General features: G+C 40.3%; 1 protein-coding gene across 1 annotated transcript in view; it reads right to left on the bottom strand.

Moving 5' to 3' along the window:
- Window positions 1-2,831: 2,831 nt before the first annotated feature.
- LOC149020223 (formin-like protein 20) overlaps window positions 2,832-21,751 on the bottom strand; it is a 45,022-nt gene continuing 26,102 nt past the window's right edge. The window contains 6 exon segments of the mRNA XM_089148326.1: window positions 2,832-4,113; window positions 4,351-4,645; window positions 15,239-15,305; window positions 15,403-15,471; window positions 21,433-21,549; window positions 21,640-21,711. Of these exon segments, the coding sequence (XP_089004452.1) occupies window positions 4,494-4,645; window positions 15,239-15,305; window positions 15,403-15,471; window positions 21,433-21,549; window positions 21,640-21,711 (477 nt within the window). The 3' untranslated portion in view covers window positions 2,832-4,113; window positions 4,351-4,493.

The raw sequence follows: 21,751 nt of genomic DNA, 5'->3' as shown, positions 1-21,751 counted from the left end.
AGACAGAGAAAGACAGACGACACGCAAGAGAGAGAGATGAATAAACCATTTGGTCTGTGTTTTGAATTTTTGTGGCTAACTAGCATCTTTACTACTGTACGAGTCTGAGTCTGAGATCATCATCACCTGTATGGGGGTGGGGCCGAATGTGGTGGTCTGAGCAGAACCAAACAAAATAAGCTAGTACCATCTGATCATGACAAGTGAGAGAGTCACTCACTCACTAATCAGCAGCGGCGCTACTGGGTTTGGTGGCGGTTTCCGGCTACCCAGGTCTTGGGGTTGGTTGGACTATTGAGGAGCCCAAAGGAAAGGACAGGTTATGGAGAATATTAGATTAGAGAGACTGAGAGGAGAGGAAAGCTGTTCTTGTCCCATATTCCATTTTGATGCCGTTTTGGCGTTATATGGTTGGCACCAGTTGAAATTAGGGAACTGTGAAATAGGCCTTTTTAATTGGATTTTCACATGTCTTTCTTTATAAACTCCAATTCTATCACTCTTCTTCCTTTTTTTTTGTTTTTTTGGAAAAATTCTATCACTCTTCTTCCTTGAACAACGACACATGGTACCTAAGATCCTAAGATCCCATAGCCTAGAGTTTGGAGCAATGGGTTCTCTTCAACGCAAGGGACAAGTTTGGTGACTACCTCACCTCAGATCTCCTGTAGTTCTCTACAATCACGTGGCAATTTTCTGTCTTATCCAATTCATGTCAGTGTCAAAGCGAATTGTGGTTCCACTGTTTATCAGGTTAGAAATCTACTCTTCTTATACAGTTATACCCACCACAGATTTTTATTTTTTTCTCGCAATTAATACACAACCCTGAATTGCCTACGGTCTAGAATTAAAGTGGTGATTTGATCTCGAGCACTCGTTTTATTTCCTTTTTTTTAGTCCCAGTGGTGTAGTTAAAAAAAAACCAAAACGGACAATCTCGACCACCAAAATTGATCATCACCAATAGCAGTTCAATATTGCACATTAATTATGCATCACTTAAGCAAAATCCTTGCAACACATCATAAATAAAAGAATAAAATTTACTAAGATGGTATCTCCCATTCATTTTGTTAGTACTTAAAATATGTACTCAACTCCTATTATATAATATCGTAAAAAAATATAAAGGAAACATAATTCATTTCTTTGACAAGTAGAAGATCCAGACTCCTCAAAGCATTATAGGTAGAACATGTGTGAGCTTCTTCCTTTTCTTTTTAAATGAGTCACTTATCCTTCCAGGAAAGATATCCTATATAGAATGTCATTTGTTGCTCAAAAAACAAGTCTCTGCAATGTTTTCTTACGCCTAAAACTAGTAAATTCTTATTATTGCAGTTGATTCTTGTGTATGTTGCACCAGAATTTACCCAAAAAAAAAAAAAACCATGTTGAGGCAAAGTCACGGTATAAACAGTGACCCACTTGGAAAGATAACTAGAATTTGTTTGGTGCATGAATCATGACCCAAGAAAAGTGAGTTAAAGAATCCACCTCCAGAAGCACAGCCTCACAAGAACGTTTTATAGATTACTTTCAAGTCTCTACAACCTAAGCGACATTCTTAAGCAAAGTAGCACTTGCTTTTTCTTTTAGAACCACCTTAAAAAAGTTTAGAAGAATCCACTTTCTAGCTATTTGGATTCTTACATCTTTCTTTGAAGGGGAAAAAAATATTTTTAAAAAACAACCATAACTAATCTACATCTTATTTTACTTTCTCCCCTGATAGATGATAGATCCTAGATCCACCCACTTATAAAGAATGGTGGGTTGTGGATAGATTCCTGATGTTGCACACATGGAAGCTCATAGGACCCATTTTTGTAGTAGTTTTCCAGGTTGAGGGGCTTTACTTCAACTGAAAGCTTACTTGCAGAGGGAAACTAGTAAGGAAGATACATAAAAATCTAATATTTTCGCTCAAAACAAAGATGATTGTGACCAGCATGTCTATCTTTTCAATCGCATTCACTTTAAAAGTGGAGCAAAGGGCATCAACTCCACTCGTAGCTTCTGATAGATAGCGTAAAGGGGAAGATGACAAACTCACGGACCATGAATCTGGACGAAAACGATCTTAAGATGCTGAGAAAATATAATTTTGTACATCTTTAATGAATATAATTTGATTATCATAGAATAATTCCTGGTCTTTATAGAAAAAAAATTACTGACTCTATTGTCAGTATAATGCCAAAACCACATCTATGATGCCTCAATGAAATTGACTCCAAAGAATTGTAAATAAGCTTCAAAAGTTCCCAATCAATTTTCTCAAAGTCCTGATTAATATTTTGAAAACTTTCCTGCATAGGAATTCGCTCTAAACCTCTCTGTAAATGATTTTGAATCGGATCCGAGATATGCCATGGCCATGCATGATGACTTGCATTCATCGCTTTTCCTATTTGTGTGAAGTGACACCATATCTTACCAAAAAAAATAAGAAGTGACACCATAACCCTTTTATCTCCAAATCCAGTAAGATTGTCGCTCTGGGCCCCCAAATCAGATCTCTACTTTCCAAATATTATCTTTTTTAAGAGTAGAAATCCAGTAACAATCTTTACCAAAAAAAAAAAAAGAAAGAGAAATCCAGTAACAATTGTCGCTCAGGCCCCCCAAATCAGATCTCTATGGATTAATATCTTCATCTGTTCCAAATTTCACAACCCTAATAATCTCCTCCACAATAGTCGTCGGCCTCAATTCTTCTCTCTTTCGGGTTAAGGGCAGTTCCAAATAAACACAACCCAAATAACCCCCACATATCTCTCACAGGAGTCTAAGGGGAGTTAAAAAAAAAAAACAAAAAAACACATATTTCACAGGAGTCTAGGGTCTATTGTGAACATCGTTCAAACAAAAAAATTTCAACTGATTTAAGAGTATTAAGTATAAAGGTAAGTAACAATAATCATTGCTCTACAGATAAAGAAGATGCAATGGAAATCAGCACTAAAATAATAAAAATAAAAAAAATGAGAACCTGTGCAGAGCCCAAAAGGTGGTGTAGTTCAAATATAAATAGGAGCATTACAGTCTACTGCCTAAACAAAGTTTTATTTAGAATTACAACCACCATTAATAGTCGAACAAAACTGGTTTCACAGAATAAGCCACATATATTATCATGTAATTTTGCAACTACGCAAACCAGTTTGTAGATAAGATTCAGTATGGTTCAAGCACATTTGCTTCTGAGCAAGCCCTTGGTTCAAGACCCAGTATGTAATTAGTTAAGTACACAGGTCAGCCATATCTGTCGCAAGAGGCTTAATTCACAAAATAACAAATTATCAGGTACCTTGACTCACTTAAATGTTTGCAGTTGGCCCAAGTTTCACAGCATGAGTCTTTACTAAATGTAAAATCCATTGGGAATGGCTCTGTTTGTATTATAAAATGCAGTTTGGAAGAAGTATATGTAGAGCAATTCCACATAATTGTGAAGAGCTCCCCCTACACCCCTCACACAAATACAATAATACAAAATACTAGCAGGATTTATGGCATATTTTGCATTCTAGTATGCACACAACTAGGATTTTCCAAGAAGAATTTACTTTGATTTCACAACTAGTAAATTTTAAAAACACTATAAAACAGTTAATGCACTCCTACTAGAATAAGATCTGTATCAACATTGAAACACATAAACACATTACTTCCACCTTAAACAATAGTAGTTCGGCACTCTGCAATTCATTCAAATACAACACCAGATAGACTCACTTGAGACATATATATGTATATATATATTTCCTTCTGTGAAATGAGAAATGTTCTAACAAATGGTGAGTGAAACAACAACAACCAAAAAAAAAGGGTTCTCAACTCACAACCTACATCTGACTATATTACACTTACAGTAAGAATTGCCTGCCTGCTCAATTTTTTCCTTTAATTTCTCAACTTCTATACAAAATCTTCATGACGTTGCTCCTGTCTAACCAAAAAAAAAAAAAAAAACAAACTACCTTTTATATTACATGAAAAAAGAATCAATTGTTAGTAGGGTTAGAGCTATGTACACAGTTCATAGATGCATCCCAGGCTTGTACTTTACAATGCAAGGACATCTGCACTGGTTCCCCAATATACCTGCCAAACAAGGAGAAAATACAACTCAAACCATGCATAAGATTGATTCAGCCTTATACTGAGTACTAACAGGACTGTGACTAGTGAGGCCAGAACTTCAACTGATGGATTCCACTATGGGAATCGCCCTTCAGGGAGAAATATGCTGTCGCAAAAGCTTGACCACACTCTCACATGCCTGCAGGAAAAAAAAGGGGGGGGGGGGGAAGAATTTGTATATCCTTTTAGAAAGCTTACCAATGGCAAGATTCCTGAAAATGTGCACTAGGCCGAGCTTGAAGCAGTTTAACTTTGCTGTCGTATGTTTCTATTCACATCCCCCGACAGCTGCATGGTGGAACTGAGGTTCCTGTGTGGAGCTATGGAGAAAGTACTTGGAGCTAACTCGCAGTTTTTTTAGTCAGATTAACACCCTTTGCCTTCTCCATTTCTGCCTCCTTCTGGGCTTTCTTCTTCTCCAGCTCAGCTTGCTTACAGTTCTCATCATGAGCTTTCCGGAACATCCTCACAAAATTTAAAAGAGTTGCGGTCACTGCAAATTTCAGTTCCCACATTAGCAATGCAAATGGAGGCTAAATTTATCTTCATTATAAGGGTAAACAATCACCCTATTCTAGTTTTAACTAAAATTTAGTAAAGGTGTCAATAGAACCCTGTTGACCTGAACTGGCCTGGCCCAAACCTGCCCTAAGCCCAGCCCTATTCCAACCCGAAGGACAGACTTGGGTTACAAAATAATGAGCTTTGACAGGGTTGGGTCAGGTTTGGGTTTAGCCCTCAGGCCAACTCGGCCCAGCCTGACCCTACCCTATCTTAGTATAATTTAATTAAAGTTATACTTAAAATTATTTGGTACCACAATTAAATACTAATGTAGCGTTGCTTAGCTGGTAAAACCAAGAACTTTCATCAAATAGGTCATGGGTTCAATTTTACTTGGTGGCACAATATTATTATCAATTTTGTTTCCCACTAAAAATTAGGGTCAGGGTTAATCAGGGTGGGCCCAAGTTAGATCGGGCCTTGTCAAGGTCGGGTTAGGGTTGGGGATTTCTAAACCCTGACAGGGTTGGGTTGGGCTTGGGTATCAATTTCAGTCTCTAGGGTAGGTAAGGGTTCAAGGTTAGCCTGGCCCAACCCGACCTGTTGACACACCTAAAATTTAGCCTACAAGAAATTAATAAATGTTGAAATACAAACCAAACCCATCTGTCCAAAAACAAAGCAAGGAATGCCTAAATTAGCTCATAATAGAAGTCAAAAAAGGGGGGGGGGTGTTAACTCTGGGCCAAGCTGTCGTCCAATCACCAGCTGATTAAAAATCCAATTAACTAGAACTCAGAGAGATTTTATGGCATTAGTGCCTTCAAGTTCAGGAGAAGTTTCATGGTCTAAAGTTAACTGATGGACCAAAGAAGCACATTACTAACATATGTGACATTTTGGATGGCTAAACAAACATCAATCTGGTCTAAAACTTCCATAAATGAAATCTGATGTAGAACAGTTACCACTGTGGGAAACAAGACACAGAAAGATTCACCATTCAAATGTCACATTCGCATGTTGAATATCTTACACCTTTTTCTTTTTTTCGGATGAATAAATAAATTCATTACCAAAGAAGAGAAATACAAGACCACAAAGGGCTAAGTCCGAGCGACTGGAGCCACAGGACTCAAGAGTTAGCTACCAAAGAAGCACCAAAATTCACAGCTATCTAAAGAGCAATAAAACACACACAAGCCATACAAGCGATCCTTATTTTTTGGATATTTTCTTTTTGGGATAATTACTGTTACCCCCTGTACTTTGGTTTTATTACTAGTCAAATCTCATTCTTTACAAAATTACTGCTGCCCCCCTCCCTTCTAACAGTGTTTAAGTACCCGCTAAGTTTGGATATGTAATGTCTATTTTGCTCTTCATTACAATTAAGAAATCAAAAGACGATACTACCCTCATTTATAAAAACCAAAGTAAAAATACCCATTTAAACCTTATTTTCAAACTCCATTCATTTTGACCCCCCCCCCCAAAAAAAAAAAAAAAAAACCACACCATTCATACTTCTCTCTCCCCGCCCATTGACGACGATGAATCAGGGCCACAAACCTTGCTCCCCGCTAAACCTCAAATCTTCTCCCAAAAAGTTCCTATCCTTCTTCTTCTTCTTCTTCTTCTTCTTCTTAATGGCCACGCTAGCTCCTGTTAAGTGACTCCAGCACCAGAAAATTTGACAATGATGAATCACAACCAAAAAACTGTTATAGTGCAGAAACCTCAAATCCTTACAGCTAGGGTTTTTTTCCTCCTCCTTTCCACCTACTTTAGATTTGCTTTCCTGATAACACATCTGTTATTCGATTCTATTTTAGAATATTCTTCCTCCTTGCCATCTTCTTCTGCAACTTTCTCTGTAAAACTTCCCCATAGAAGAAGGAATCAGTTAACAAAAATAAGTATTCATCATCTTCCAAGGAACTAGATCATTTTCTTTCTTCCCCTTTACCTATTATGCTATTCAAAAGCAGTCTTTCCACTTCTTCAATGTCAATTTCAGTAATTCTGTGGTCTTGATTTTGAAACCCAAATCAAATTGTGCAATTGTCTGTATAAGAAATATAAGAAAATGGATTTATTTCCCTCATCTTTAGTTTTTATTTTGAGTTTTATTAAATCACTTCTTTCTTTTATTCGACCGTTACTCTTTCTAGAAGAAAATGGATTTATGGCTAATTATTTCCATAGTTAATTAAGGTTAGTACCATAACTTGACAAAAAGATAAATAAGTAAAGAGGAAACTCAAGGTTATTTTGGGGTTTTTGAGAAAATATAAAGATGCCACATCGTTAATGAACTAAGGGAGCTTAACATTAGGGGGCATTAGTAATTGTAGACAAAGTTAAAGGTTGGATTAGTACTTTTAAAAGGTACAAGGGATAAAGTAGTAATAAAACCAAAGTATAGGGGGGCAACAGTAATTATCCCTTTCTTTTTCTTCTTATTTTGCGGCAACGTAAAATCGACAATGAAATCTACCCCAAGTTGGTGATGCCCTTTATTGGCTCAGTTACTTCATGTGCACCACTCAGATAGGGACCGACAAGGGGTTAGGGGCGGCGATCTCAGTTTGGCCAGAAGGAGGGATAGAGGATAGTGGAGTGAGCTGAAGAGAAGAGCGAATGGGGGAGTTGGGTACTAGCTGACGGAGAAGTGGGAATAGGGACCAGAGGAGAAATGGGCCCAAATGAATGGGCAAGCAAGGGGGTTGGGGTTAACAGAGGGATTAAGCCAAAAGGGCCCAGAAGGGGTTGGGGATACAAGCATGGGCTGGGAAAGAAGCTCACATCTAGGGGGGCTCAGCAAAGGAGGGGATGGGTTGGGCCCATCCGAGGAGGAAACTAAGGAGTGGCGAGTGAGATTTGGCATGAGCGGGTTAAATGGGCTGATGTAAAGGGCTCATTGGGGGTTAAAAGAAATGACGGGGTGGGGGAGAGCAAGGGACCGGACTAGAGAGGGAGCATCGGGGTAGGGGATATAGCAACAACGACAGTGGTAGAGATGGCAAGCGAGCCAGCGGGAATCCTGGCCTGAGGAGCAACGGCGTCAACAACCAAAGCAAGCATAGAATCAGGAGTATCAGATCGAACCAAACTGCAATTCACCAAAGCACTCGCCAGAGAAGTGGACGCTTACCGCTGTCAATAGTGGTAGACTGTGGGAGCATATCCAGTGATGGTGGGGGCTATAAAGTTGTTCACTTCAACAATGGAAGCTTCAATCGGAGTTTTCACTAGGGAGGTAAGAGCAGCGTTGCTGTAGGAAACGGCCACCGAGACCTTCTCAAGAGTGTTGGTGGTGGTTGCGATGGTTGTAGCAAAGCTTAGCATTGGCGGTGGTTGAGGCAGGGGGCAACCTTGTGGCCGGGGGGGTTCAATGGGGCCATTTACCAGGGATGGCTTCAACAGAGCAGCAATCATTGTATTGGTTCTTCTTCTTCTTCTTCCTTCCCCTCCTTTCATCCAAAGGTCTGAGGTGCTACGACTTCTCTCAGTTGATGCCAATATAGTATAAGTTAAGAATGTGGAAATCTATCTCAAACACTCTTCTTTTGAAGGTAACCGGGGTTCATGAGGAATCTTTTTTTCCCAAGGACATGGTTACATAATAGGGCAACGTGATGGAACAAATTTATTTTGTTTTTCATCTACTTTTGTCTTCAATAAATAGAATAAACTGTTTTGAAAGATACAACTCTACTAATCTCATAACCTACGGTATATCTTTTTGCCATAAAACCAGAATGAGAGAGATTTCCTCAAAAGCTAGTAATGATCTAGAATGTTCAATTAGGTGAGCATTCTTCCAGGGTGTTTCAGCATTAGGACATCCATTTGCTTCGTAGAGACAACCGTCCTATTCCGGATAAACTAATCTAGGGAGGAAAATGCCTTTAATCAAAACAAAAGGTGTTCAAGCTGCAGAGGGAACTACAATATATATTAGACTTGAAAACACTCAAGAGTTTCTATACATCCTCCAATATCTCATAATCTGGATTGGCTAGCATGCATTGGTCAAAGTAAATCTTAACAGGAAGAGATAAGCGGACCACCAATACATGATGGTTGAAAGATAGCAACCTGGTCTACTAAGCAACTCCAGCTCTGTCCAGAGACAGGTGGACCAGCAGGTCCCAAAATGCCTCCAGAATAACTGCCAAAAATGCTTCTCATAGGTGTGGAGCTCAAGTGGGTTTAGAAAAGCCAGAGGTATTATTTTCTTCTTCTTCTTCTTCTTCTTCTTCTTCTTCTTCTTCTTCTTCTTTTTTTGGCGTTGGGGGTTGGGGGGAAGCACTGGGCTGTTTAGAGTGAAAATGGGTAAAATGCTTTGAACCATCTCCTGTAAGCTTTTAAAGGATCTCAAAGAAGAACTTATGTGTTTACCAGTTTTGGAGGTAAATCTGATGACTTTCTCTCCTGCCTTTAGTATCCACTCAGAAGAAAAATCATAGAGAAGAAATACAAGCAGTATGCAGGAAAGTCATTTTCTTTTTTTCTTTTTTTTTTTAGTGGTTTTTGTGGTTTTTGGGGGAGGGACTGTTCCCTTTTTATTTAATATATACGAGAAAAAGCAGCAGAGAGGATAATCAGGTAGTAGCTTCTCCCACTAGGGAAAGCTGGTCCACTAGAGGTTAAGCTTTTTGGGTTTCTAATGTAACCCTAGGTTTTGGGTTAGGTTCCAGCACTTAACTAAGGGCTCTGGAGGCTTCGGATGATGGGTTTGGCGATCTAAGAACATGCTGGAACAGGTAAACAGAACAAAATTTTGTTGTATTTCAAGTTTCAAATTTGAAATTTGAATTTTAGGATTTCGGCTAGGGTTGGAAAGCGGCTAGGGTTGCTGTTCCTGCAATTCAGAATTAAGAATACTACTAATCTGCAATTCAGGAACTGTTTCAGAGAAAGAGGAGTTAAGGTTGGAAGGGATTAAGGTTTTCTGGAATTTAAAAATTCTGCAACTCTTCTCAAGGAAGAAGACTAAGTGCAGAAATTCTGAGCACCAGAATTAGGGCTGCTTTGGGGATTTTAAGGTTAGGACTGGGTTCTACAGGCTTAGGTGATTCTAGGGAGGGTAGAATAAGGGGGTTTTGGGGCTGGGGTTGAGGGAATCCTAGAGGGACTAGGACTAGGTATCATTGGAAAGAAGGAGAGGGGGAAAGAGGCTACGGTGGTTAGGGGTTGGGGTGGGGAATCGCTGCAACCAAAGGGGATGGGGTTGGGTGTCTTGACTTACTTGAATTGTGATAGGCTTGCTGGAAATTCTGCAGATGAGCTTGAAGATGATGAAGGAATCTCAAAACTGGAAGCCAGAGCACTCTATCCCAGCCACATGGTCCCAAGGGGAGTCCCACGACTTCTCAAGCCAAATTTCAAACTCAAATCAATTCCTTAATCAAGACCCTCAAAATTACATGAATAACTAGGCTATTTATAGCCTCCACTGATCATTTTAGACTCAACTAATGAATCCCTACCAAATTCAGATCCAATTACCCACTAAATAGGAACTTAACTAAAATAAATTCCATTTAAGATAAGGTTCCAAAAATTAGGAACCCTATCCTTACCTACTAACTCTCCAACTGGCAACCAAAGACCAACACTAACTCGGCAACTAGCACTCCCAAATAGGAAATAAAAACACAATTATTTTCTAAAATAAAACTGGACTTGGTCAACCAATATAACCCGATCCAGGGGGTAGGAAAATGACCATTCAACCCCTAGACAGATTCGGCCCCTTTTTTATGGGCTTTGGCTCACAGATGGACTTGGGCCCTTGTTGGGGGCTGACTAAGGCTGGTTACATCAGCTTCCTCTTGAAGTGGCCCAGCTCTCAATCCTGATTTCTAAGCTCTAAGCCTACTTATCTCCTGCTTCCCATTGGGCTTTTAATTCCACCTATCAATAGATAGGCGGTTTCTTAATGCTTTGTTCCAAGTATGTGCTATGGACTAACTTCATAACAGGCACAGTATGCAAAGGTACTGATAGTCCAATAAAGCCAGCAGAAATAGCTTGTGAGTTAAGCTGCTGTTCTCTGATCTTGGTTCAAGGTACCATAACACATTGCCCATATTGGTTTTGCAACATGGCAATACCGATACTATGCTGATAACATATTGGTTGCACAGTATGGACAAGGTTAACAAAGTCCAAAAGTTCATTTTTGAAGACTATTAAGGGCAAATCTGTATGATACCACAAACACCAGATGCAATACCATGTCACTTTCCATGTTAGTGTCACCCGTCTGAAACTGTGCATTCAAATCATGTATGTGATGACCATATCGTCAACGCTTTCTGCCTTTCACCACATTTCACTTACTTTGGCTTTCCAGTCTTCATTTTGAAGACTCTAACCCGTTGTTTATTCCGGAAAAAAATGTTAACAATCAAGCAAACTAACCATGTTAGAGCCATCAGTCAACCAAGCAGCTAATGAAGTGATGAAACCGCAGATCTAGGGTTAGGGGTAAAACTGTAATTTTCCTAGAATGTGGCTGCCCAGGAAATTCCAGCAAAGGATAGAGGAGTTTTTCTAAGGTTTTTCCCAACAATTCCAAGCCTGATGAGAATGATTCTCAGATCTGAACTGTATTTGAAGTTGAATTCAGATTGAAAATTCAAATTCTAGGGCAACTAGGGTTTTGGTTAGGGTTGGAAGAAGGGATAGGTTTGCTGGTTCTGCAGATCGGAATTGTTTTATATTGTTGTTCCCTCAGCTAGAATAGGATGTAACTGGTTCAACCGTAACTCCTGTAACAGCAGGTGTTGTTCCTCGGGTTCATGCGATCCTAAGGGGGCTGAAAAGGGGTTGAAAGGGGCTGGGATTGATGGTTTTGTAGATGGGGTAGGATATTGTAGTGCAGGAAAGAAGAAGGGGATGGAGGAGGCTGCAACTGCTAGGAAAAGGGCTAGGGTTGGGAGGGAACTGTTGGGGAAGGAAAAGGGGGTAATTGCAATGGGGTTGGGGGTGTCCCTAGGGCTAGGCAAGAGGGAAGGGGGCTGGGAATGTTACGGTTGATGGGGGAGGCTTCTAGGGTCTTACGCAAGGGAGGGGAAGGGTGGGAAGACTGCTGTACTCACTGGGGAAGTGGGAATGCCTACTAGGATGGTTGCTTGGATGCTTGAAGATCTCTTGAGAGCTGCTGAACTGAAGAAAACAAAAAGAACTTGAAAGCTTCTTACCCGCTAGGGCCTACCCATATACGAGACCCTAAACCTCAAACACTGAAATCATTAATTCATACAAGACTGAAATTTACAATATAGAAAGAGGCTATTTATAGCTTAAAATTAAAGACTCTTAACTCAAACTAAGATCTCCTTAACTGATGAGATCCACTAACAGCTCAAACTAGACTCTTATCAACACTTAAGAAAAGGAATCAAACTACTACACGATTACAACCCTTAGATCGTGCTATGGCACAAGTAACATGCGAGATGGTATGGATAAAACAATTACTCCAAGAATTAGGAATTATTGATGACACACCAATGAAGTTATGGTGTGATAATCAAGCTGCGGTTCATATAGCAAGTGTAACCAAAGAGGATGATGGAACAAAAGAAGAAAATATACCTGTAGCTCCGGTCATATGATCAGAAGCTCCTGAATCAATGATCCATAGGTGAGATGTGGTTGAAAGGCAAGCAATAGCATTACCTGTCTGAACAAGGGTGGCAGTGGCTGATTGTGGTTGAGTGGCCTGAAACTGAGTGAAACGAATATAATCTTCCTCAGTCATCTTTACAGTCTTACCCTCAGGATGAACTTTAGTAGTTGTAGACGCTGATTCAGAAGTGATAATTGCATTTGCCATGTGTGGGGGCTTCCCATGAAGCTTCCAACAGTATCGTTGAATATGTCCTGGACGACCACAATGATGACAAGTCTTAACTTGTCCTTGGCTGTCAGTAGAGTTGTGTGAACCTAGATATTTTCCAGTATTATTTCCTCGAGTTCGTCCTATATTCTGTCCACCATAAGTGCCTCGAGAAACTGTTGCCAAAGCTGAATTTTCTGTAGAGTTATTGGTACTCTCCCTTGCAACACGATGAACTCTTGAAAATGTGTCAGCTAACGTGGGTACATGATCACTACCAAGAATCTGTGCTCTAACTGCCTTAAACTCTTTTCCAAGACCTCCCAAGAAACCCATAACAGCTAATTGTTCTCTTTGATTTTGCATAGTTTTGACATCACAGGAGATAGGTAGAATAGAGTTTAGTTCTTCATACATTCTTTTAAAATCTGCAAAATATTGGGTAATATCTCTGCCTTTTCTATCTACTCGATAAAATTCCTGGGACAATTCGTAGATTCTAGCCAGATTATTCTGACCAGAATACAACACATTCAAATACTCCCATAATTCCTTCACAATTTGTAAGTGAGTACCCAAATCTATAATATTATCGGCCAATGAATTAAACATCTACCCAAGTATTCATGCATCAACAATTGCCCAAGTATCATCATCTATGGGTACAGTCTTAGTCAAATGATCTATCTGTCCCCGTCCAGTAAGAACAATTTTAACTATAGCCCTCCATTGGTGGAAATTTGATCCACCCTCCAATTTCTTCTCAGTTAACCGGTGAGAGGATGAAGAAATAATTTCAGTCATAGTATTTTTACTTGAAGTTTCTCCCATATTCAAACAATTTTAAAATCAAATCCCAAAAATTAGAATCAGAAATTAGAAACCAGAAACCAGAATCAAAATATTCTCATAAACATAACTAAACCAGTTGGACCACTTTGAACCAACTTAAAGTCAAACCAAACCAGTAAACCGAGTCATAAAAAAAAATCGATCCCTGCTCTTCTATCAATCGCTGCTCTCGATCTCTGAGAGAAGTCGTTGTTCTCTCTCGATCGATCTCTCTCACTCTCTCTTTCTGAACTTCAACCCACAGCAAGAACCCAAGTCATAAAAGATTGATCGCTGCTCTCAGACGGTCGCTGCTCTCTCTCGAGTCGATCTCTCTCACTCTCTCTTTCTGAACTTCAACCGACAGCAAGACTGCGATTGATTTCTCTCACTCAATCAATCTCTCTCACTTTCTCTTTCTAAGACAATCGATCGCAGGTAGGATCGATTTTTCTTACTCGATCGATCTCTCTCACTCTCTCTTTCTGAACTTCAACTTGTTTCCCACCCACAGCAAGAACAAGCAGATCCGACAGACATTCTCAGCCTCAAATCATAAAACTAAAAGATCTCAGTAAATCAAAGTTTATTCGTACCTGAAAAATGCAAATTTGACATCAATTGTGGACAAGATCTTCAACGAAAACAAGCTGCAAGTGGAGCGTAAGGTGCTGCATCCCTTTAATTGCTGGAAACGATCCTCACACCAGGTACAGTTTCTTTCCTTTCTATAGAATCAACTGTTAGCCCTGATACCATGTTAATTTGAGAAAGAATAGGGTGAGGAATGAGAGAGAGGAGAAGATGGAAGCCACGACTTAGTTGTGGAGGCTCTGATATTTCTTATGAGCACTCCTCAAAGTAACTTTACTATTTATAGGTTAATTTACAAGTCTATTCTATATAGGAAAACATAAACCAATTTCAATTGGTATAAAACTCTTCATTCCTACCACTATTTCCTATCGAGAGTTAGCGCAAAGCACTAACTCTCAATGGATCAATCCTTTCCTAAATTGCCCTTTTCTAACAGGCTCCAAGAGCTTCTTTCAGATTTAAGCATTGAGCTGCCTATGTGCCTATAATATCGGTGAATCAATAATTAGCATCACGCATAGCCATTTCAACATGATCGCCATCACGCTAGCACGTCGAGATCAATAATCATTTCATCAAGGAGAAGCTGCAGCAAGGAACGCAAGCTCCAATTATTCAATCCAGCAACCAATTAGCTGATATTTTCACCAAAGGGTTGAGTAGTGAAGTGTTATTTCTATTGTTAAGAAGTCAGCTGTGTTTGACATTTATTCACCAACATGAGGAGGAGCATTGTAAAGGTGGGTTGATGACGAAAGACGTAAGCCATTATTCTACATGTTCAATAACATTAAAAAATCCATTCTTCCACTTCCCCCACTTATAAGTCAACCCTCGTACCAGTATCTTTATACAACTTCATTATGTTCTTCCATAGGTTTACACCAGAATTATATAATCGTAGTGCCCTCAAATTATGTTTCCAACCTACAACATTTTCCAAAATGCCACAAAACTCACAAACAGAAACTCCAAACATTCTGCACATAATAGCACCCTTAATCAACTGAAATAGCTTAATTAGCAGATCTCAAGTCATTTAGGCAAAAAATCCAGCACCATCAAACAATGTAATAAATCTTCCTCCCCGCTTTAATCACTAAGCCCAGTACCTCCAAAATCTATATTTCTCCAAATTAGAAAATGCATTTGAACTGAAGTCTATAAAAGGATACACGAAAACGAGTGACAACATAATATTGGCTTTCTTCAGAGACACCTTAAGTCGACTTAAAACCATGAGCTTGGCCAGATTAAGAACACAAAGAACAGAAAATTTGTGATATTTGTGCATACCTTGTTCAAATGGGCACCGGGCAGGGTCTTCACCAAAATAAAGGGCAAGTGCATCTGCATTTCTACCCTGCCAACCACCAAACATGTTCAAATAAAACCACAAAAAAAAGTAGGCATTACTAAACATATCATCAAACAAAATGGTTAGATGTTCACTGGCATACCACCGAGGCATAAAATGATGTTAAGGACACCACTTCAACTTCAGCAGCTCCAACGAATTCCTTCAATGTCTAATCAACAAATACTTTGTCAAGACAGCAAACCAAACAATTCCAATATCAAGGGAAAAAGACTAAAAAATAATAATAATAAAGCATGAAGAATAAGCAAACAATGCAGAATCTTTTACTTCTAACAAATCAAACATTGACAGATTGACCTAATACTTTAATCCAATAGACACTGAGATTTCCAATGAATAATGATTGTTAGAAGTTACTATTGCATTAACAAAACGTTTAGCTGTTTCCAGGGCACCTAATCAAGTGTTTCAGAGAATCTCAGGCAGAAAGAGACCAAGAGTACACGAGAAAGGGAAATACATGAAAGAAGACTTTTCTTTTAAGGTGACTAAAAAGAGTACAAACCGCTTAAAAGAGAGAAGCACTAGGAGGGAAGCTGGGGGGAGGGGGATCCAACTAGTTAGCGGTTCCTAGGAGAAGAAAGCAAAGAGACATCTAGTCCCCAGGTAGCAACAATAAGCCTATTTGATGTAGGACCCATGGCCACCCTAGGAAGACCCAAGGAATGCCTAGGGAGGCAGCCCAGCACCCTACGGCTTTGCCAGAAGCCTAGGAAATTTCTGCCAGCATGAAGGGTATTTTTGGAAATCTGGGCAGTGCTAAGCAGGCCCAGTTAGTTATAATTGCAATCAGAATTTTATTTGGAGTCCACTGTGCTTTTGTTTTGATACTTGAGTCAGCCTATGACAAGTGAGAGTCTGTTAGGGCTCTAGGATGACACCATGTGGAGTAGAGAGAGTATTAGGGTTAGTTGAGGGGTAATAAATAGAGGGGAAATTGAATAGAGAGGGATCAAATGTTATGTGTGTGAGTTTTGGGCAGCTGTAGGTTGAGGGGCACCGTTAGGTGTTGGGGGTGACTGACACCATTAAAACCAGCTTTATCCTTATTATTTCTTGTATTTTGGAATTGATTTTTAGAGTGATCAGTAGGTTCTTAACTTCTTATCAACGGGATCGAATATTATGCGTGTGAGTTTTGGGCAGCCATAGGCTGAGAGGCACCGTTAGGTGTTGGACGTGACTGGCACCATTAAAACCAGCTTTATCCTCGTTATTTCTTGTATTTTCATATTGATTTTTAGAGTAATTAGTAAGTTCTTATCCACTGCTACCAGAGCATTCACAATCCCAGCAAGGTGATGGCACTGCCTTCGCTTTCTGGTGAAGGAGAAGTTCAAAGATGGATTCTAGAGGTTCTTTTGTTCTGCTGGGAGAACTAGATCGAGGAAGAGCAGTGGTTGGGGGTGGCGATCCAACATTTGGAAGGAGAGGCACTCGACTAGATCTATTGCAAGAACTGGATGGAATTTACTTGGACGAGCTTCAAGGATGCTTTGCAACTAGACTTTGGTGATGGGAAGACAATTGGGCGCAATACTGAACTTCTAATACCAGAAGAGGTTGCAGAACAAAAATGATTGATCGCAAGATTTAGTGTGGGTAGGATCCCAACAGGCATTAGGCAGAATGAAGCTTTAAACGGAGGAAATATTGCAGCGGAGTTAGAGGAGAGAAGGTTACCGAAGCACGATCTTGTAAAGACTAAATACCGAGTTCCTAAAAGAAATGTTGAGGTGAGGCATGATGCAGAGGAAGAAGGTAAAATCGATAGGATTGGAGGGGTGACGCAAGCTCCGGCGAAGCTTCCTTGGCTGTGAGAGGAAGCGGCAGTCGAAGGAGTCATTAGGTTCCCGATTTAACAACGGCGGAAGCCTTGTGCGATATGGCTGCGAGATTCTGTTATCTGATTAGATTTTCTAGCTGAATCTAAGGCGTACTCATTGAGGTTTTCCACAGCTCGAGTGGCGGAAGAAGAATCACAATCGGCAGCAAAAACAGAAGGAAGAAGAAGGAATGGAAAATGAGGGTTTTGGTCGCAGCTCTTGTTTGGGACAAAACGGTTTAAAATTGGGTTTGGGATGGACTGGCGGTTCCGATCCAAGTGTGGGTCAAATACATGAGGTCCTAGGGCTGGTTAGAGACTTTGTTCCAATATATTAAAATGATGGAATGAGCTTTAAAAGACCCAACTAAAGCCCAAAATTTGAAGACGTTGGATCTGAGTCATGAAAGTGAGGCTTGCAGATGGGCTCTACAATGGATTAATTGGCCCGGCCTAGGAATGGCCCAGAAATTAAACAACTTGAATGCAATGCCTAAGGGCCAGAGGTATTTCCAGAAGGCTACTGTTCATCTTTCTTCAACCTCCAACCCCACGATTGAGCGGCGAGAATCCAAACCACTACGAACGGCAGGGAGCATCTGCCAGAGAAGGCCACAGTTGGGTGCTACCACGACGATTCCTTCCTGCTTCCGATGACAAGCGCAGAGGCGTGACTCGTTGCAGCATCAAATCAAGTGGATTTTGGCCACCGACGTGATGCAGATGTGAGCATTGGTGGGGTCTTTCGTTGTACTGCAGGCATAGTTTGATCGATTCGGTGAAAATAAGGTCTTCTACAATTCCTTTTGCAACTTCTGATTATTGAATTTGGTTCTGGTCTTGCCTTAAGTGGAAATCAAACATTACTTGCGGCGGTTGAGTGGAACTCAGATTTCGAACCTATAAAGAAGATTGGGGTGATCACATCACCTCGTCTGCTGAAAATCCTTGACTCCTATCTTAATGTGAAACTCAGTGCAGCAGGTGTTGTGTTCTCTATGGATGCTCACGTTATTGGTTTCCATCTGAAAAACTAGTTTCAGTGGTTACTCTTAGTGAATTTTGGGCAGCCATAGGCTGAAGATTTCAAGGCTTTCCTTCATACTGCTTGGACTTCTATGGTCACTACATCAATTGGATTACAAGGAGGTTTATTCTTAAAGATACTCAGCTGGTAAGGTTATGTGGCAAACATGTATAGACTAAGCTTCAATTTTTCCTTCACCTTGAGGACAAGGTGAATTTTGAGGGGCCGGCAGTGTTAGGACCCTAGGATGAAGCCATGTGCAAGAGAGAGAGAGTACTAGGGTTAGTTGAGGGGTAATAAATAGAGGGGAAATTGATTAGTCGAATGTTATGTGTGTGAGTTTTGGGCAACCGTAGGCTGAGGGGCACCGTTAGGTGTTGGGTTGACTGGCACCATTAAAACCAGTTTTATCCTTATTATTTCTTGTATTTTCATATTGATTTTTAGAGTGATTAATAGGTTCTCATCAGAGTCCTAGTCTAGTTAGGAGTTCTATCTAAAACAGAATTCCTTTAGTTGCTATCCTAACTTCATTAGGAGTCTAGTCCCTACTTTTATTTTGTAATTCAAGCCAGTCTAGGTTGGATAAGTAAGAGCCCTAATTGGAGTAGAAGTCCCAATAAAAGTAGAAGTTCTTCTTTGTTCTCGTTTCAAAGTTGAGTCCTTCAATGCAAGCTATATAAATACAGCCTTACACACGCATTCAAGAAAGTTTTATGTTGAATAAAAATTGATTGAAGGAGAATTGCAGCAGAGAGGATATTTTGGAGTGGAATTAGGCAGTTTCCAAGTGCAGGAAACCCTGCAGCAGCATTGATTTGGAAATATCATTTCAGCAAATTCCCGCATGCCTAGGAGTAAGTTTTCAATCCTAGCAGCCAGATTTTTATCAGCTAAGTTGTGAAACGTTCAAGTTCCATCAAGTGCACTGTCAGATGATGGACATGCGTCATATTCTAACCCTAAGGTTAGCATTTTTCAACCCTTAACCATGGATTCATTCCTCTAACCCTATTCTCTCTCTCTCTCTCTCTCTCTCTCTCTCTCAAGCACTCTTGTCTCCTCTGCTTTCTCCCTCTTTGGCTCCAGCAGCACCAGCCTCACCACCAAAATATGCTCCATGGGTTGGAGAATACAGTGTACTGTGAGTTGCTTTGCCTGCGAATAAAATTTGAAGGGGCGAAGCTTCTCCGAGACATCCACTGTTGCTACAATCCATTTAATCCAAATCTTCTTCACTCAACCCACTGCTACATAACTGTAACAACCCACAAACAAAGTATTGCTTCCTCATTGGCTCCATACAACCTCACCAAACTCAAGGTTTTGGTACTCAGACTAAGACAAGAAACTAGATACAGTGGCAGAGACTCCAGATAATATCTTTCATCTTTGAGTGACTCGACACTAGAGTTTCTTCTCCAGAAAACCAACAGAGGGTGCCATCAGAGTTCTTGTAGATTGGATAGAATGAAACTGACTTCCACATCCACCAGGGGATTTTCTGCTGTTTTGACTCTGGATCAGACTGGTGGAACACCATTTCCAGGAAGGGAAATGGTTCAAGATTCTTGCTTTCTTGATTCAATTGCAGAAAAAGGGTTTTGATGAAACCAACGTTGGTATTCAGGGAAGAGATTTGGTGAGGCCAATGCTGCCAGAGCCGAAGAGGGAGAAGGCAGAGGAGACGAGAGTGAGAGAGGAGAAGGCATAGATGAGAGGGATGAAACCATGGTTAAGGGTTGACAAAATGCTAACCTTAGGATTAGAATATGACACATGTACATTATCTGACAGTGCACTTGATGGAACTTGAGCTGATAAAATTCCCTAGCAGCCCCCAATCCCTACCCAATCACATCTCTCAATTCCCCCCTCTTTCTCTCTTGCAGCATCCTTTCTTCTTCCCCATAACCCCTAAACCCTGGATCTCTCCATCCTCTCACCTAAACCCCGCCCTTTTTGGATTCCTCACCCCCTTCCCCTCCTTAGCCTTTGATCCTACCGCCACCCTAATTACCCACGTGAAACCCTAAAACATGAAGTCCATTTCCTACCCCCCCCCTGCCCCCCAAAGAAACCCTAGTTTCTAGATCTCCCAATTCCCTCCACCAAAATCCCTCCCCTTTAAGTAGTCTCTCCCTCCCTTTCCATTGCACTTGATCCAAATAGTAACCCTAATTACCTCTAGAAACCCTAGAAAATCAAAGTCCTAATTTCCTAAATCCCTAGACCTTTAAAATTTGAATTTGAAACCAAAACTTCAAGATTTAGATTTAGGTTTTCATCAGCCCAAAGCCTCTATAACATAACCAAACCCTAGAACCTGAATTCCCTCTCCTTCCCATCCCCCCCCCCAACAAAAAAATAGCCATAATTACCGCTAGAAACCCTAGAAATTAAAGTCCTAGTTTCCTAAATCCGAAGACCTTTGAAATTTGAATTTGAAACCAAAGCTTAAGGTTCAGATTTAGGTTTCATCAACCCTAAGCCTCTATAACATAACCGAACCCTAAAACCTGAAGTCCCTTCCCCCCCCCCCCCCCAATCCCCCTCCAACAAAATACCTCCCCTTAGGAGTATCTTCCCCTCCCTTCCCCTTGCACTTGATCCCAAGTAGTAACCCTTATTACCTCTAGAAACCCTAGAGAATTACAGCCCTAATTTCCTATAGCCATAGACCTTTGAAATTTGAATTTGAAACCAAAGCTTCAAGTTTCAGATATAGGTTTCCTCAGCCCTAAGCCTCTATACCATAACTGAACCCCATTTACCCCCTTCTCAAACCTTAAAACCCCAAACAGTCCCTACATCCTGAGAAACCCTAATTTACTTGCTGAAATCAACTCACTGATCCTGTAACTGGCCCTCAATCTTAAGGCTACATCACTATTCCTTGGGAGCCTATAAGTGGCTTGGGTACAAGAAGAGAGAGCTCAAAGCTGACATCCCACAAAGCAAAGAAGACTATTATTCTTCTAAGAGAATGTATAAAATACCAAATAGGCATATAACACTAATTCTTGACAAGTAACACACATGGGATATTGGGATCACATCAGTACTAGGATCTTACTTGTGTAGTAAGGGAAATATCAACACTAAGTGACTAATAAATGAGTTGAACATAAGTCAACTGCAGACACAGAACTAGTAAACTAGATGTCAACTGGGTGCTGATGATATAACATGAATGTTATGAAAATTCATAATCCTTCAGATAATCAGCAATACAATAACAATAGATGACACAATACCTTGCGAAAAACTTCCGACACAGGACCATCATTTTCAGATGCAGCTAGCTCTTGCCTGACCTTTTCTAATCCTTTGATTATGGCTTGCATTTCTTCCGCTAAGGACTTCAATTGTATCTGAATAGAAAAAAAGGAGTCCTGATGTTATAATATGCCAGCAAATGTCACAGAGGAAACTGAAGATCAGGAAAAAGGGAAGGATAGAACCTTCGATGCAGATTCCAGACTAACCAGGTCCTTGTGAAAATCTAGAAGTTCTGGTGCCTTGGAGGCTAGCACCTGAGAACATCAATACCGAACAATCAGACAATACAATATA

The sequence above is a fragment of the Hakea prostrata genome, chromosome 3 (genome assembly GCF_041222555.1).
Source record: "Hakea prostrata isolate BN-2017 chromosome 3, UWA_Hpros_2, whole genome shotgun sequence".
Classification (NCBI taxonomy): Eukaryota; Viridiplantae; Streptophyta; class Magnoliopsida; order Proteales; family Proteaceae; genus Hakea; species Hakea prostrata.
The sequence above is the reverse complement of the archived record's forward strand: the minus strand, read 5'-3'. Positions and strand labels throughout refer to the sequence as shown.